General features: G+C 42.8%; 1 protein-coding gene across 7 annotated transcripts in view; it reads left to right on the top strand.

The window, feature by feature from the left end:
• The window catches only part of LOC142587806 (kelch domain-containing protein 3), a 124042-nt gene extending 107095 nt beyond the window's left edge, over nt 1-16947 (top strand). For all 7 annotated transcript variants that reach the window (XM_075699079.1, XM_075699083.1, XM_075699082.1 and 4 more), the window contains one exon: nt 873-16947. In XM_075699079.1, coding sequence (XP_075555194.1) covers nt 873-936 — 64 coding nt within the window. In that variant the 3' untranslated portion in view covers nt 937-16947. The remainder of the gene's footprint in view (nt 1-872) is intronic.
• The last annotated feature ends 1196 nt before the right edge of the window (nt 16948-18143 follow it).

Raw genomic sequence — 18143 nt, 5'->3', positions numbered from 1 at the left:
TTGCACATTTGGCCCGCTGTAACTTCACTTGAGTAATCGTGAGTTTTAGCATTGAGGGGAAAAAAGTTATTCGTTACTAAGGGCTGTCAGGGCAGAAGCTTAACATTAACAGCAGTCATTGTTAGCTTACTTGTCCTATGCGGCAACTTTTTTTGCTGGTTTTTCCCCTGCGACTTGTCACTTACGGTTACCTTGTATCTATGGTAACCATATGTATAGTGCATAGCGAGTTGGGGAAGCAGGTTCTACAGTTAATGGTGGTGCTGCAGTTCCCCTTCACTGGCTCTCTATAATTTCCATACTGGCTTTCAACACTTCAACAAAGTATGTAAGTGTTATCATGCCCTTCTAGATCACTGTAGCATAGTTGCTCTAACTTTTCCAAGGTAGATGTAAACATTTACTTCTACTATTGCAGTTATTGCAATGATGAGGATTAATCGAGCAAGAAATGTTGCTTTTAATCAATGTTTTGCCCAGATGACTTGTCTGCGTCATTGAATTCTATTACAGCCACGTTTGGGCTCCATTTCCTCGGTCACCTCGTCGTGCCAATTTTGGCATGACTTTTTAGCACGATGCTGCTGCTCACAATATCAAACACAAGACCAAACTTTGTGGTATGCCGGTATTAGGATAAACATAGAGGAGTGAAAGAACTAGGAGGGAGCATCACAGGACAGAGCTCAAGTTAGAAAAGAGTCGTTCCTATACGTGATCAAGTTGGGGCGACTTTTAGTGCATTCTGCTCCCGCGCTCGGCACAAACTTTCGAAAAGGCCACGGAGTATGACAGTAATCTGTGGCAGCCACACTTGCCCGTTGCAACGAAGATGCCAAGTGCGTACGCTGCAACAGAAGTCGCATTTGCAGGTGGGAGATCAGTGCCATGACGACAAACAACAGCATCTCACGCCCGTCGCAGACGACGGGTTGATTTGCCCCCACTGCTGCAGCGACGCATTCCTGTGGGCGTAGCCACCGGCGACGGGTGGCGAAGGCTGTACATAAGTGGCGGCGCGCATCACCAGGCCATCTCCTCCTCCTCACTTGGTGGACGAGACATGGGGCTCTGGAACACCGCGCTCGTCGGGAAGCGGATGGTCACTGAGCTGATCTCGAGGAGGGGGGGGGGCGTCTGAAAGAAAAGAATGTGCAAACATGTTCCTCAAGCTCTTGGAAAGGGTTGCGTCTTTTTAATGTTCCAAGTGTGGTTGTGAAAGCAGCGATTGCTGGCGATTGTTGTTCTCTCGAGCTGGCTGAAATTTTTTGTTGTTTTCTGTTCCCCATTGAGGTCTCGCGGCCACCATGCTGTTTACATGTGTTTTCTAGTGCTGAAGACGAAAGACACTTTCGCTAGGAGTTCTTTTGAGTTTTTATCCCTGCAGGAAGTAGGCGCAGTGGTATTTTGGTGTTCTGTACATAGTCTTGTTTTTTTTCTCCATTTTTTTCCTTTGGAGGTAGAGAAGCTCAATCAAAGAGAGCTGTAGGACCAGCTTAAAATGTGTTTCTTTTCGCAGAATTTTCGTGTCTAACAGCCCATTCCTCTTTGCAGTTTATTTGCAGATTTCTGTATAGATTTTTTTTCATGAGAGGTACCCCATTTAAATAGCAGAGGTGTGCAAATATTTGAGTTTGGCCTTCCAGTTTGCCATTAGACAAGTGCTAACCATCAGTTAGATGGCATCATGCAACTGGTAATAATCTGTGACAGATCAATCATTGCAAAGCTTGCTTTATTTCATTAATTGATGTGCTTCCAAATCATTGCATGCTAGATCAGTATGAACTATTATTAAGTATGAAATTATGTCACTGTAGCTAATAAGGAGGTTCATAAAGCATGGCTAAATTCAAGTGGCAAGTCCTAGGTTGGCTTGATTGGGTGAATCTATGGTTGGTTTAAACACAATGCGAATGGGGAGGCAGGAGCTTTTTGCTGTTGATCAAAATTCATGCCTAAGGTCATTGTGTGCTATGTGAAAATTAAGCATTAGTGTCAAGGCACATGACAGACGGACCTGACTGTGTTGTGAGTCGTAATTCTTGTGAGTCGTAACTTATAGACATGTAAATAGACTTTGTTCAGACGAGGCGCACAATTCCTTGCGGCTCCCGTGGAGTTTCTTAGGACACTCAAAACGGGGGATGCCATGGTATGCACAGAAATGGTAGGAAGTGTAGGCTTTGGACTGAGACCTTTCTCTGAGAGCCAAAGACCTCTTGAGGACCTCATGGGGGGACAAATGTTAGTCCTGCATGAAGGTTAAGTGGCTATTAGGGCCCTGTTTAAGTTATTAACAGTAGGTGTGGTTATTAAAACATGAGTATTCATGATGGCTTATGTTTGCGCTAAATTCGAACACTACCTCTGGCAAATTGCTGAATTTTGAGGAAAGATTAGTTCAGGGCTCATTATTAATGTGTCATTTGTTATTGTACATTTGTTTTCTTCATATACTTGAGCGAACATCAGTGCAAGGCGAAATACAAAGTTTGACGGCTACCTGTCTGGCTGGGAAAATACACGTTCTCCAAAGACAGAAAATCAAGCACAGACAAAAAGAGTAGGGAAATCTGGTGAAGTCTAAGAGAAAATAAAGACTGAATTGAAGTTTAGGCTGTCAATACTGGAGCCTTGTTCACAATTTAGTGATGCTGAAACGTCATTAAATTTCATCACTCTTTTGGCCAGCGCTTCACTTCGTGTCTTTGGATAACATCAGAGCAAGGCGTACCATTTGAAAAGGGTCAAGTAAATGTTGAATTCCAAAAACTCCTTCATTTTCATAACCACGACCGCATGCGAGGCCAAGCAGTGTCCAATCTAAGTCTTCCGCGTCCCGGCATTTTTGTTTCCACAGTATCCTTTTAAAAATGAAAACTGGCGTAGATGGTCATGCCGCATTTCTCTCTGGGCTGTATTTTATAAACCTTTTCCCCAACATCTCGTGGGAGGCCTGACTTCTTTGTTCTGCTCCAATTGTACAAGTTCATTTGGTACGGTGCGTTGCTCATTTTCTTGATTTGGCAGGTGGAATTGTGTTCATGTCAGTAAATAAGAAGATTATTGCATTGACCAGTTGGCCACAAAAGCAATACACACAAGTATGTGTACGTGTGTTCTGTCTGTGTACAATTTTTGTAGGGGCCTGGTTTATGCAAGAATGCTCTTGTTTACTTGCTATGCGCTAACTAACCCAGCAACGTGTCCTTCTTGTGTTCATGGATTAGAATTGAAGCAAGGGTCCTAGTTCGAGTTCTAAACAGGAAGGTTATTTCGAGGTTAATTGTATACTGGTCTCTTAACCCTTTTACTCCCAGGCCCGACATATAGTCATCCTAGCAGTTTGTACCAGTATTGCAGTTCATACCAGTAGTACCAGCAGCACTTTATGCTGGACATCTAGCCTTCCCTAAAGACAACTGCTGCTTGAATGGTTTAAAATTGCTGGTACTGGTATGGTAGTACTGCTTCTACAAGTCCTGTTTGTCCAGGCCACAATTATTATTTTTGCTTTTCTCGTCAAAAGCGAAACGCAGTCAACTCATTTGAAGCCGTGCTGTTGGCACGTGTATTTAGTGTGGCTATTTCTGTTTTGATTATCACGTGTCTACACAATCGGAGCAGAACCTCATGGAATCACATTCCCAATTCACGCAACTTCACAATTTGTGCTCTCATGGCTGAGGGCTCTGGAAATGTCCTATTTAGACGATACAATCCAAGTATGTTTTTCCTTGCACAGTTTCTCGGAGCGTATCAACAAGGCCCTAGAATGTATTCAAAACTTGCACTTGTGCTGAGGGAAAGCCCCTGTACTGTGTTTTTCTTCCTGAATATTTGGGATGAAATCAAGCATAAAACTGTGTGTTGAGTGAAAAAAATTCTTATAAAATAAAAAAATTGTGAAGTTTTTTTACGTTTATTTGGGAAAAATTTTGGGAGTTATATGGTTCGAATAATATGTAGCATTAGTGGCTTAAATGGATTCAGGTGTGGTACCATCTTGAGGACATAACATTGTGGTGAATGAAACCATGGCAACGTGAAACGTTTGCTTCAGGATATTTTGTTGTTGTTATGTTTATTCCTGTTTAAAGCTATGGTCTTCCAAGGATTGTCAAAGAAAAGTAAACATTCACTGGAGATCCGTCAAATGTGCTCTGCAAAAGTATGTGGGATGGAATTTAGACTTGAAAGTTTTGAAGACGTTCTATCTACTTGATTACTTCTACAATATAAGCTTTCATGTTTTTCTCGGAAACAAACTTTGCAAATGGAAAAAAAAAAAGAAAAAATTATCCTTATCCGGCAGTCGAGCCTAGGACCACCGCTCTGCTGCAGCGCTTGCTATTCCAAGGGAGCTTAATAAAGCACTGCCACAAAATTTATAAATTGGCGTATCGGTGTTGTTTAATTAACCTGTACACACGCGTACCTTCGTGTAGGTATTAATGGAAGCGTGCATGCAGTAGACATCAACCTGTAGAACCTTGCGACTTAAAGAACCAACGAGGCATGAAGGCATAAAGTGCCATTGTCACGCTTTTGTGACGTTCAGCCTGGTTTATCAAGCCATCAGGATGCTTACACGTGCAAAAGCTGGGGACAATAGGACAGCTGCAGTTATCTCCCAATTGACCTAGAGCTGCACATTTCCTTCGAATATTGCCACTCATTTTCTATTTTTAAAGCTGGCTTGCTAGGAATGTGAGGGAAGTAAGAGTGAAGGAAAGAAAAGTAGAGGAACTGTCTTGTTTGCAGAGGAAATGTCTAAACTCGCTTTTGAATACCGTCTGCTGATTTTTAGGTACCGTTTGCCAATCCTCGATGTTCCTAGTATAAGATACGCAACTTCAGCTGTAAGCGCGAATGAAATCTTGCCATACAGTTCTATTCATTTGTGATGAAACCATTTATAATGGCAAGTGCTTGTGTCGATGGGACTTGTTTGTTGCACCCTGTACGGTAGACTTGCAACAATTCAAAATAAAATTATAGCCGATTCAAAGAGATAGAAGTTTTGCTTCGCTTATTAATGCATTTTAAAGCAGCATGATTGAGAGTTGCCCAAAGATGCTCAAGCGTTTTGGCTTCCCAGAGCTGATTAAAGTGGTAAACACTGCTGATGAGGGAGCATACGTTAGGCACGAAGAGTTGAAATTGGCCTATATTTGATGTCCAGGCTTCTCTGGTGTAGACAAGTGTCTCTGTAAAATGGTCTCACTCGCTTGGTCTCTGAGAAAGCAAATATATCGTGCATGTATCTTTTCACCTACATATTCTGGTAGTATCAATTTTGGGAATCAATCAATAGCCGTCTACATATCAGTGTGCCATAACATATAATTTTGTCTTGGAAAGTGTCTTATTCAATTTTAAAAGATTGGAATTTAGTTTGCAGAAATTTTTAATTGATGCAAGTTGGTGGCATCGAAGGTGTCTGAAATCAGCCCAAACACAACATTAATGCAGCTACATGCAAAGAAGGGAAATTGTAGAATTGTAGAAAGGCAGTAGTCCCTCTTAGGGAGGCAAGCTTCATTTGGAAATGCGCCAGAAAGAAAACATCGCCATAAGACTCGCTGTCCCGTCCTAAATACATAACCATTCCACCAGACAGCTCTGATGGCTGCAGTCTCTGATATTACGTGTTGAAAAGTGTGCGACGACGATCGCATGGTAGGCAGCTATAGTGTTTCTCCACCAGGTCTGTGTGTTTGGTTAAGCCTAACTGGTTTGTAGTTCCAAATGTGAGTTAGCTGGCTCAAACTGTTCTAAAAAGAACTTGGAAGCCAGTTTTGCAGTAAGATTAAACAAGAGAAGCTGTAGGCACTTGTGTTTGCACTTGTAGCTGGATTTCTTTTTTGGCTTTATAATTTAGTGTTGCTTTGAAAAAATTAGGTGCTAGTTCCTCGTAGTCATATTATCATTCCTTCATGTGCTTGTGCCTGAGTGATGATTTTTGATGTCTTGCATGTCCGGAGCTCCTGCAGGATCACAGAAAAAAAAAAGGAAAATTCTGACTTCGTCAGTGGCGAGAGTTCAGTAGCACTATTGTTCACGCTTGCGTGTGCTGGGCTACACATGTTTATTTGTGCTAGTGCAGTCATTTATGTTAATGTGGCCATCCCATAGCTGCCAGTCATGATTCCATATTTCAATCTAAGGTATTTGCAAGTTGCAAAGCTTTTCTCACTGTGCTTGGTAACCTTCGTTTCAGACTGAAGGTGTAACTCGAAAAATGAATGGACTGAAATGTTTTGTCGTCATGCCACGTGATGATTCTAGTGACCACATAACTGTGCCAATTGATTATGTTAATGGAGGCATGGTGTGCAGCCAGAAAAATGGTCCATTTTCCCGGATCGTTTCAATTGGGCAGAAATTTCCGTGCTTATGTCAATGATGTCCGCTTTATAAGTGCGAAGTTCGCCTGTGACTCCATTATTCTTAGCAAGATGCCAAATTTGCAAGGTTTCTGTCAGTTATGCACTGATTTGTGCACTGATCAGGTGTGTCAACGCATCTTAACAAGTTTACTTATGGAAGAGTGCCAGAAATCTATTCAAATTGAACAACGGAAGTTCCACGTGATGACAATGTTTTTACTTTCTTGCACACCCTTGGGTTCAGCTGTTCATGGTCGGTTAGCTGCCCGGTAATTCTTGAAAGCGCATAATTCTAGTGTCGCGTGTCCAGAACGACCTCGTAAGAGGTGTCGCGTGCACAGGTCGCAACGGGGCCTAATGTCTTGCGAGAGGTTGCTCCCGTTTAGAAGGTTGAGACGAGCTGTCATATAAGCAGTGAGAAAATACATTGTGCAAGAAAGTATGGGTCTTAGTACAAGAAGCAAGCAGTTTCAGCGCCAGATATGTCGGCAAGTTTACTAGTGAAAGGCCCACTATAAAGGCAAATGCAATGTACAATGAAAGCAGCATCAAAAGTACAAGAATGGGCATCTCAGTGATGTCTGATTGACGAAAAAGTTCACTACTGAGGGCAGTTGCTTCCTCATCCCCAACGTAGTCCTTGCCAGTTGGCACTTTCCACTGCACTTTCCACTGCAGTATCTCAATGCCGCATCTGTCAATTCTCACTGGCTCATCTGTTATTTTTTTTTTATCATGTGACACTGTTCTGTTCAGATGGACATCGCCATCTTTTCTAGTAGAGTTGAATGACAACAATGCAGGGTTTTATTGGACCGCTGGCCAGAGATATCACTCGCATGAAGTGGGGATTGGGTGTTCATTGCCTTTCCGAAGGATTTGTGGGCTGCATTTTGACAATGGTTGCTATGCTTGTCAGTTTACTCTTGTTGCAATATGTAAATTAGCAAAGCCCACCTTGGCAGATTTCTTTCTTTTTTTTAATTTTGCAGTCTCTAAAACGTTTGTTGTTCATCCGTGGCTCAAGCTTTGCTGAAATACATTTAGAAAATGCAGGGAAGCTTATTTCAGGCTGCATTTCAATCAGCAGTTTTTCTTTTCTTTCCTGTATCTTCCTCTCTCTCTCTCTCTCTCTTGTCTTTTTGCTGCTTTAGTATTGATAATATTCAGGAAAAACGAAACATGCCATCTGATATAAGGGATGCTAGAATGTTCTTGCAAGTATTCCATGGCTTAGTCTTGAGTTTGAAAGCGTTAAAGTTATATATTTCACTTCGTCTTTGTTGGATGGTGTCTGCTGCCATTGTGGTGCTTGCTTGCAAACCAGTTGTGTTCATGCCTAACTATAAGCCCAGCAGCTTTTGTAAGATTTTATCACATTCTTGCAGAAGGAGCTATGAGAAAACAAAAGCCCATACATCTATTGTCTTACGAGGAAGGTTTAGCTCGGGCGCTCCTATCTAAATAGATGTAAAAGGAGAGTTAGCTTTTCTCGGTAACCACTGCACCAAATTTGGCGAGGTTTGTCGCATTTAAAAGAAAACTTAAAATCTAGTGACTGTTGGTTTCGAGTTTTTTATATAGGCCGTACATTATTAAAAAGCAGCAAAAATCGAAAATGTTCAGGAAACGAAACTATCAAGTTTACAACTCTTTAACTTTGCAATGAAAAGTTATATCACAATTATGTGAATTGCATCTGATAGTACCTCTAAAGCAGACAAAATTGATATGTTACACATGAATCTCAAAAAATTCAGTAATATGGCAATACAGCTTTTGCAGAACCCTTGTACACAACGTAACAAATTCATGTAAGATGTAAAGTGATATATCAAATGTGTCCGCTTTCAATTATCTAGTTGATGCTGTTTACAGAACCGCGATATCTGTTCTTGATGCAGAGCTATTTGTAAACTTCGTGCTTCTATTTCTTCCTAACTTTCAGATTTTTTTAACAATATTCAAGCCCTAAATCGAAATTCCGATTCCAACAATCACCAGAATTTACCTTTTTCTCTCAAATGCAACAAACTTCATTAAGATCGGTCGAGGGGTTGTCTCAAAAAAATGTTTTTGCGTTTTACATGTGTTTGAATAGCTACGTCGGAGTTGGGCCCGAGCTAAAGCTTCAATGCTCAAAATCTCCTGGCTTGATGCATCAGTAACACATTTTGTCATCAACTCTCCTAGTTAGCAGCTTTGCTCGCTTACTTAGATTCCTCATTGCACGCACATTGTTTGCACGTTTTGCAAATTTTGTAAAGTGGAATTGAGTAGTGGTGTCCTCGGCAAGTATTTCGTTCAACACGATTATAGCACTGCATTTTATTGCTGACTACATTGCTGTAGGACATTGCTATTGGTCATTAAAGTAGGTTATAAAGCAGCTGTCTTAGTGACCAATACAAAGGTCTCTGTGGTTATATTTACCTCACGTTACTGGCGGCCGCTAATTGAACGCAGTGACAGCACAGAATTTGCCGAAGTAGGCTAGCTGTTACTGGTGAACTGTACCTGCCTTATTAGCTGCTTGATTTAAATGCAACAATCAGTACTTGTGTACTTATTATTGACATTGCTGTCATATTGGACATCATGAAGCTGTCAACTGGCTATGCGTGAAACATTTACTTGCTCCACATGTAACTGTGTAGATGAGGCACATACGTGTAGTGGAGTACAATATCGCGACGACTGCACAATCGCTGGCTAAATAATTCGTCAGCAATTGCTCAGCCAGTACGAGCACAGACGTTGGCTTCTGTTATCTGGCTTGCAACTTTCACGTGCTTGACCTTGTGGGGCTTTTCAGAACATAGAGAAACACTAAAGAGAAATAATTTGAGCTGTATAAGTAAGTTACTCCTCTACAATACGAAAAAAAAGGACGCTCTTACCGCGAGTGGAGGCTTGATAAGTCAGAAAAAGATGCAAGAACAAAGGTGGGTGACAACACCACCTTGAAGTTTCTGCACAAACTAACTGCGACATGATGCTATTGACAGAATCGGCACAATCCTAGTGAATTTCTTTATCTGTAAAAGTTCATTGTAGAGTTGAATCCCGTAACAACGAACGAAGTCGCGTGTGACGTAAAAATAGCTTTGTTATACCCAATGTTCATTATAAATGCATAGCGCATGTTACACTAATAACAATGACATAATTTGTTATTTACTTCACTATATCCGATAATTCGTTATGTCTGTGTTAGTTATATCGTGGTTCGACTATTATAAAGGAGCCAAAGGCTGAACATGGCACGTTTCAATAACTTTTCATGAGCCATAGCAGACCCCCGTGATGCATGACCTTGTTTTCAAGGGTACACTGGGGTTTCATGTGCTCAAGGACGTTATTCCTGTGTTAGTCTTATGCCACTGTAATAGTCTACATCTACTATGCTATTAATACTAATATTAGTACTATTAAAGATAGAATAATACTGTTCAGTATAGGAAGGTGGTAGTGTGGATTAGAGAGCAGGGGCAGCTGATATTTTAGCTGAGATTAAGATGTAGAAATGTAAGTTGGACAGGGATGTAATACATAGGGCAGGTTACCCAGGTGGTCTATTAGAGTTCAGAATGGGTGTAAGGCAAGGGCAGTGCAGTCGGTGACAACGGATAATTAGGTGGTGTAATGAAATGAGGAAATTCGCAGGCATAGGATGGGGTCAGCTGGCACAAGGCAGTGGCGATTGGAAATCAACAGTAGAGGCCTTCGTTTTCCAGTAGACATAAGAACAGGCTGGTGGTGATGATCAATCATCATACCTTTACATTCAGTGATGCACATGTTACTGAAGTACATTTGGAAGGTAAAGCAGTGAAATAAGTCCCAATGATAGGGGGTGGGGTGCCTAATATCATATTGATTGTGTGCAGAATTATGTGTGCAGAAGCAGCGTCAACTGTGTTATACTCAATACCACGCTTTGTAGTGTTTCGCACTGCAAGAATGGCAACTCGGGCTATCGTTGGGCCAGTTTTACTCCTCGAAGCAGTAGTGCCTCAAGAACAATGACTGGAAAATGTAAATAACTTAAGTGCCCTGTGCTCCTGCACAGCGCAGGTGTGTATGATCGGTTTGGTAATTGTGCAACTCGGACTGATCGGTTGACCAATATCGGGCTGTACGAGGGGAGAGAGTAGAGAGATTTTTGTAGAATGCAAGGTGAAGTGAAACAGACACGCATTGAATAATAACTATTCTCTACGTAAGTATTAATACCTTGTCAAAAGGGAATACACTACAGTTTTGCATCTTCCAGTCCTTGCCTGTGTGTTGCTACTGACCTCATCATTTCGTTTCCAGGTTGCATGATTTTTCTGCAGATATTTATAGAAGGAAGCAGAATTGAAACTAAAAGCAACTTACTGCAGAGGTTTACTTATAGTTATTGTTTGGGGAGACTTGCACTCCATCTCACCAATTCTGTGCAGCACAACAAAAAGTACGGGTTGAGTTGGCCAACCAGAACAGAGAAGGGCTCCCCTGTTGTCCTGCTCTGATCAACCTCTGTGCGATGCCAAATGAAGGATTAGCAGTGCGCAACGGGTGAACCCTCCTTTCTTGAAACACACAATCGGCTCTCGTTACTGACTGGCTGACAGGAAAGCTCTAGCCTTTGCGGCATTGTGCCGAGTAGTTCTGAACAGGGTGTAACAGCTAGTCTTGAGCCTCCTATTGGAGATTACGACAAGAATCCAAATGATTGTGTGTGTAGGCCCCATGTTTCATAAAGTGTTAAACAGCTTGGTTGATTTTAGTCTGTATGGCACTATCTCTGGTTGTCCTATCGTTTATTTTTTCCCCCTTCTTGGATTCTGTTCAGGTGTCTGTGTTGCGTAGAGAGATGTTAAATGTGATCACATTGCAAAATGTTCTTTCGTTTGCGACTACTGCCTTGAGTGCTGTATCTTTCCTGCGTGTTGAGTGCAAGTTGTGCTCTTTTAATGCCGCTTTGACTACACAGGCTGTCAAAAGTATGTACGGTACAGCAAGAAAATGTTGCATCCCATTTACATTACACAATAAGTGAAACGTGCTGATCGAAGCTAACAAGACCTGGCTTGCAGCCATAACGTTAGTAGTTTGGGAGGTTGTAATCCTTTGTTTTGTAGTGCAGGGTTGTTAATTTCATTGCTTGCTACTTTTGTACTGGCTTCCCTTACAATGGTCATCATAGAAAGTTTGTTGTCATTCTGTTTACTTTTCGTTGTACTGGGTAGGCATTCTGTTGAGACGATGCAGAATACTGTGCATGATTTTTGCCCAGAGTTGTGCCTCTTGATTCACAACCACATTTTACACGGCCAATTGTGAGTCAACCAGACTTGTCAGAGTGTCTTGTTTTGAGAACAAATCATGCTGACAGCACACGTCAAGCACCCTGTACTCTTCTTACTGTCATGCCTGCAAGAGCTGCGCCTTCTGGATATTCTCCATAGCTGTGGCTTTCTTGACTGCTATTACCCACATGGGGCTACACATGCACAGGTATCTTATTTTGTACTGGCTCTGGCTCCCAATTCGTAAATGATGTAACGGTTACTACTGTCAAGGGTTGTCTTGGGTCCTCTTGTATTTCCTTTGACGTCTATTTTGGTTTGCGAAGGAGAGTTTATAGTGTATATAGCGTATCCATTGGCCCACGGTCATGTTTCGCCAATGCAGGCGAGTGTGATGCCTCTTCTCATCTATCTTGGTATTGATCCGTGTGTTTGTATATGGTTAGCTAACGCACAATGCGACATATGTATAGCTTGAAAGTGCGAAAGAAACGACGTATATGTGTGCACAACATGGTTGAACCTGTAACTGTGCGTGTTATCCTGTTTATAGAAGCAGGTTGCTAGAAGGTGCGGCCTCAAACCTGATGCTTAGCATAGTCATAGTGGGTGTTGTGGGGCTGTCTTGATTGCTGTTCTTGCTGCTGGCAGTTGTCGGGAGTGTGGAAGCTGCTTCCAGGAAGGTGTGCTTGAGGCTCTAACAGCTGTGCAGATGATATTTAATTAGTGGTGTGCAAATATTTGAAGCTTCAAATACTGATCAAATAGTCTTTGCTTCGTATTTGATTCGAGAATTCACTATTCGAAGGTGTAGAATATTACTTTCTGTCCAAATACTATCAGGGACAACAACAGTTGTCGCAGTCTACAAGAAGAAAGACCAATGTAATAAGTGCTGATTAAATCATTACTGTTATAGTCATTGGTGTACCAGATGCATTCACCTTTTCATTGTTTCTCATTTACAAGTCTCTTAATTGACCTGACATCCAGCTGTTAAAGGCAATATGTGTGCCACATAATGTAAATGTTTTGTTTTGTTGCCAACGGAACTTGCAGAACCTTTATATTTTGCTTTGTTTAGAAAGAACATATTTCGGTATTCGATTCGACATTCGAAAGTTATTTTTCTTTCATATATGTATATTTAATTAGAAAGTTTCGCTGTTTGTTTCACCTTAATTATTAATATGTGAAATTAGCTGCTTAAATGCTTCAGGTGGTGCAAAAATTAGCTCTTTTTTTCTGTGTTATAAACTTGCCATTCGTTTTTGGCATTTTGTTACATTGCCTCCAAGTTTATTGACTCGAAAGGTTAAGTAGATGCAATGCGTAAAAGCACGCTGTACCAAGATTCTTTCTTTGTTTTTCCTTCTAAAGGTTAGCTAGGAGAATCCACGATCCCAAGTGCTTTGTTTATGCCATCGTGATCCATTCGGCTGCAATCTGTGGGTCAAAGTTGAGGAGGAGGACGTTTGCGACGTGGCATCCACTTACATTAAGCCAAGATGCAGCTCAGGTTGGCATCTTCAAGTGCACATCTTCCTGGGAGCAAGCTCCTACCTGGTGGTTTCCCATGTTGTAATTGACTGTCATGCATGTTGAGTGGATGTGTGGTGCCCCAGGCATCCTGGCTTAATAGCCTCCTATGTGTCGACGTGTATCCTCTGGGTGTTCCATCTAGTGTAAAGTTTGTTGGCGTAGCGCATGTGGGCACTGTCTGTATGAGCGGCGCTGTGTTTAAAAACAAGGTTGGTGTTTGCTCTTCTTTTTCGTTTTGTCTTACCAGTGGGATGCATTGCACGGAACCACTCTAGTTGCTGCTTCGCTTTGCAGGTACCATTGTGGTCATGGCATGCTTGCAGCACGAGGCAAGGATTCATGTTAAATCAAGCTAATTGCAGTCAGGATGCATAAAATTTCTTTCACTGTGATTCTAGATGTGATAAGTGAAGTTAAGCAACCCTTGCAAATGGAAATTTTTGCCTCTTGTACCCCTAGTGATGATGCACACCGCATAAGGTAGCCAGTATCATTGCAGACCATGTCGGACGTCTCAGAAGTATCCATGCGAAAAAGTAAATGAGCACGAGATGAGGTCTAAAGGCTCTGCATGAGGGTGAAAGAATGATTTCTGCGTTTACAGCACTGCACTGCAGTAATGCCCACCAAGCAGTGCAACATTATACACATTGGCCAGAGGACTGCATAATGTGCCTATAATATAATGCCCGAAGTCTAGGCTGGTTGCTTGCGGGCTGCACAGTTATATTTGCACGCTCTTGTATGACAAGACGTTCTGCCCGAACACCTGGCACAAGGAATGAGTAGATTGCACATCCGTCAGGCTTGCACTGAACGCTTGAAATACGTTGCTGGATGGTCGCATTTCGATTATCTGCTAAATATATCTGTTTTCAATATTGATGTATCTAATGTTCATGAACGCCAATGCCGTATACATGACGGACCCTAGGCCAGTCTAGCTGCTGCGGCAGCTTTTTGCCCAGGTGCCCCACCTGGGCAAAAATTCAATCTGTTCCGAAAAATAAAATTGTACGCACGCACACACACGTGTGCGCACGCGCACACACACACAAACACACACACACACACACACACGAGGACGATCACCTGGTAGTAAGTCAGCCATAGCGCACACAAGTCGTTGGCATGAACACTAAGTGGAACTGAACGAACTTATTCTGTCATGGGGTAGCGCTGTCGCAAAGTATATGCACCATGGAAGTGTCAACCACTGGACCGGCATAAACAGACTGGGCAGCACACACGTTTTGCCGTTATCACAACTTTGAAACCCATGGTTGCACTTGTGGCACCTTTGCTCGTGATCTCTGGACTCGGCAGTCATCGGAGGTTTTGCTCTCACGAGCATCGGCTCGCTTCTGTGCAAGGAGCCTGCTCAGCCTGATAATCGGCAACCGTGGACTTGTACTGGCTGGTTTCGGCGTGTTGCTGTTCAGTACATACTAGTTTTGCATTGCGCTTATATACGTGCCAAATGCACCTCTGGAAACACTGTCGAGGGATATTAGCACATAGGAGAAAAAAAAAAACGCCCACACAAAAGGGAGAGAGAGACTCTTCCTATGTGTGCGTCATTTTCCACGCTACTTCCCGTCAACGGCTATGCAAGATCTAGTCCTTTGGGAAAAAATTGTGCACATATTGCACATCTGCTTACACTCGCCTCGTAGAACTTGTTCGCCCGTGAAATCTTGCCGTATTATATCCTGTGTTGCCATGCCGATGTCAGTATTTTCCAAAATAGGCTTTAGTGAATGTGCATTCATTACCAACTAGTATCAAGTGTGAATCACGAGAGCTCGAGCGCTTGTGGAATCGTATTGAGCATGCAGGTAATATCATCACAGAAATGTGTTAATTCCACGCACATGCAGTGAAACGAGTGCAGAAAGGCACGTACCTTTCTTGGAAGTTCGGAGCATATAAAAGAACCCTGATGATATCAGTTCCTACGAGAAGTATTGACACATGCAGTGCATCGTCTGTATAGTTTTGAATAGTTAGCGCACCCTGATATTCTGTGTCGTAGTCACAACTAGGTGAAATGCTCGTATATATGTCTTCGTGTCGAGCAGGATGTTGCTGTGGCAAGGAAGGCAGCTGAAATGTACTGTGATCACGTACAAGTAACCACGCCAGAGATTGCCTGACTATGTGCCCCTGTATTCCGTTTTCATAGCAGGTAAACATCCAGGGGCGTATGACCAAAGAAGGTGCTTAGAACCAGACTGGGTCTTTGAAACATGAGCGTCATCGTTACTACTAACCTTTAACTGTCAGTTTAGAGAGTTGATGGAAAGACACCCGTTGACTAGTATATGTACATTAACGTATCACAGCGCATGCACGCACATAAAAAGAAGGCAGACATACGAATGGATTTCACTGAAAGTCGGGATATATTGATATATATATATATATATATATATTGATATAAATGATATATTTCTATGAAAAACGCTTAAAAAAATCTAGGCTTTATTTATGTTATACAAGTGTTTATCTGAAAGCAACAGTAAAGACTCTTTCCCAAATCGTGCATTGTTACATGAGGAAAAAAAAAAAAGAAAAAACGCTAAATCGGAGTGTTTCAAATTTTGAGGTCGACTGGTTGGCCGGCAGTCCAGTTCGCTCTTGTGCATGATATGTGTGCTCTTTGTGGAATTTAATTTTTCTTTCATGTGAAACCATAAGCACGTCAGAAATTCTACTCGTCTAAACTTTTCACAAGCGGCGCCGACTGTGCCTTTCCCGAATTTTTGTCTGCTGTTCCATATATTTTTCACCTCCACTTCCCTAAGAAACAACAAATTGCAATCAGGCGCACGTGCAGGCTATAGCGCAACAAAGCATTGTGGCAATGTGACATAAAAGTAGAGTAGCACATTTCTTGTTCAGGGCAGGATAGTTCTTGGTTCAAACCACGACTGGCCCATCGAACTTCCATACCTTCCGGTGCTGCACCGTTGTAGAGAAAGGGACAGACTGCCGTACTTACGAATACCCGTTCTCCTTCCTCTAACGACCTGTTCTTTTTTTTTCTTCACTCCTCTTTTCTGTACACCTAATCTTTATAGGTTGTCCCAGCTAACATTAACCAAGTTGTTTTAAGAAGAAAAATAAACAGAAATAAAACACGGTGAAATATGCGGTGTTCGTCACAGGTTGGACGACCTAACCGCAAGTCTTATAACCGTATCCCTCAACGTGCTTTTTTCGTTTTCGTTCTTTCTTCTAGCACCTTGGATAAGGTTAGCTGGGACACACGGTATATGCATGAGCAGGTGACAGCAGGTAACCTCTTATCACACATTTGGGTGTTCCCTATAGCTGCTGCGTAGTCTGCAGACGCAGGCACCCACGTGCAGAAGAAGCCGCACTCGCACCGACAGTGCCCACACGCGCAGGGTTTTTCGTGTTTCTCCGCACACGTCTTGCGCAGGACGTAGAGAGTGACGCAGTGTTCCCGACGATTCTCTCTCGACGGGTGGCTCACTCGCACATATGTGGCCCGAAAAGCGTGTTTATCCGCGCTCATCTATACGCGGTGTTGTTTTCTGGATCGACGGTCATTTTCGATACGCGTCTGTTGTCGCGGCCGCGCCACCTCTATATGTGACGCTGCGGCTTTCTTTTCCTCGTTTAATTTATACAAGAAAGGAGATGAAAACGAAGTAAAAAAAATAATAAAAGGAAGGAAAGTTTGATGTCTCGAGTCATTTCCTTCTTGCGTCCATGCAAGTTGTTTGTGTCGTCCGCAGAATCGGACACACAACGAACGTGCACGGGTTTTTGCTCCAGAAAGCCTACCAGCCAATTTTCGAAGTGCCGAGAAATATTATACAGGGTGTCTACCAACCTGGAAAACCGGGAATTTTCACGGATTTTGAATAGTCTGGAAATAGTCAGGGAAAACTCAGGGAAGTTGTGCTTCTATCAGGGAAAATTAGCTGTAATTTTATTGAAATGGAACAAAAATTCGCGGTAACGCTGGCTGGAGTAACAAAGACGAATCGTAACGAATCTGCTTTGAAGCCGTTTCGTCGGCTGGAGGAGTTGCCAGTGTACAGTCAACGACCGACCTTCCGGACGCCCGATAATTCGGACAGCTTCGCGGCACCACCACATACCCCTAGAGTCAATGCATAAGAACGTCTGAAATTTCGGACGCAAGTACCCTTCGCCGTCCGATTTTTCGGACATTTTGCCATGACCGCAGGTCCGAAGTGGCATTAATCAAAGCCACCACTGCCGCCATTTTGATTACCTCGCCGCCTCGAACGGCGCTCTCGCACGCGGTCCGCTTGCAGCCGTAGGTGCCACCACCGCGGCAGCGCTAGGCCTAGCTGCTTCGACGTTCGCTGTTAAGCTTCTTGCCGTTCGGTGCCGTGTTTTTCATTGAAAGAATTCGCCGCTGTCAGCAATGCGATTCTGCCATTGTGGTGCTCGCTATTAGCTTTGAAGCTCGGAAAGCACGGCGCGTAGCATAAGGCAGGTTCCTGAAAGTTGTCTTCGCCTTAATTAAGTGATGTTACGTAGTGAAGCATACGCGAACGTATTGCGATGAAGCATAACGCGTGGAAAGAGGCAATTGTCACGGGACGCAGTATGATTCCTAAATTATACACGCGTGCACGCGCCATCTCTAGTCACAGTATGAGCACCGATATGCCTAATAACTGTACTGGCAGGCGTTCAGAGCGTTTTCAGATGTGCTTGTGGCGATTTTAGCCCGTAAGGGAAGTAAAAGACATGCGTTCATTTTGTCGAACTGCCAGATTTGTCGGATGTTTTCGCGGCCCCTAGGGAGTACTAAAGATCGTACGTTGACTGTACAACTGACCAAGAGGATGGTTCAAATGGTCCGTGGGCAGTGGCGTAGCTAGGTCGTCTGGCACCTGGG

The sequence above is a fragment of the Dermacentor variabilis genome, chromosome 7 (genome assembly GCF_050947875.1).
Source record: "Dermacentor variabilis isolate Ectoservices chromosome 7, ASM5094787v1, whole genome shotgun sequence".
Classification (NCBI taxonomy): domain Eukaryota; kingdom Metazoa; phylum Arthropoda; class Arachnida; order Ixodida; family Ixodidae; genus Dermacentor; species Dermacentor variabilis.
This window is presented reverse-complemented; position numbering and strand designations above follow the sequence as displayed.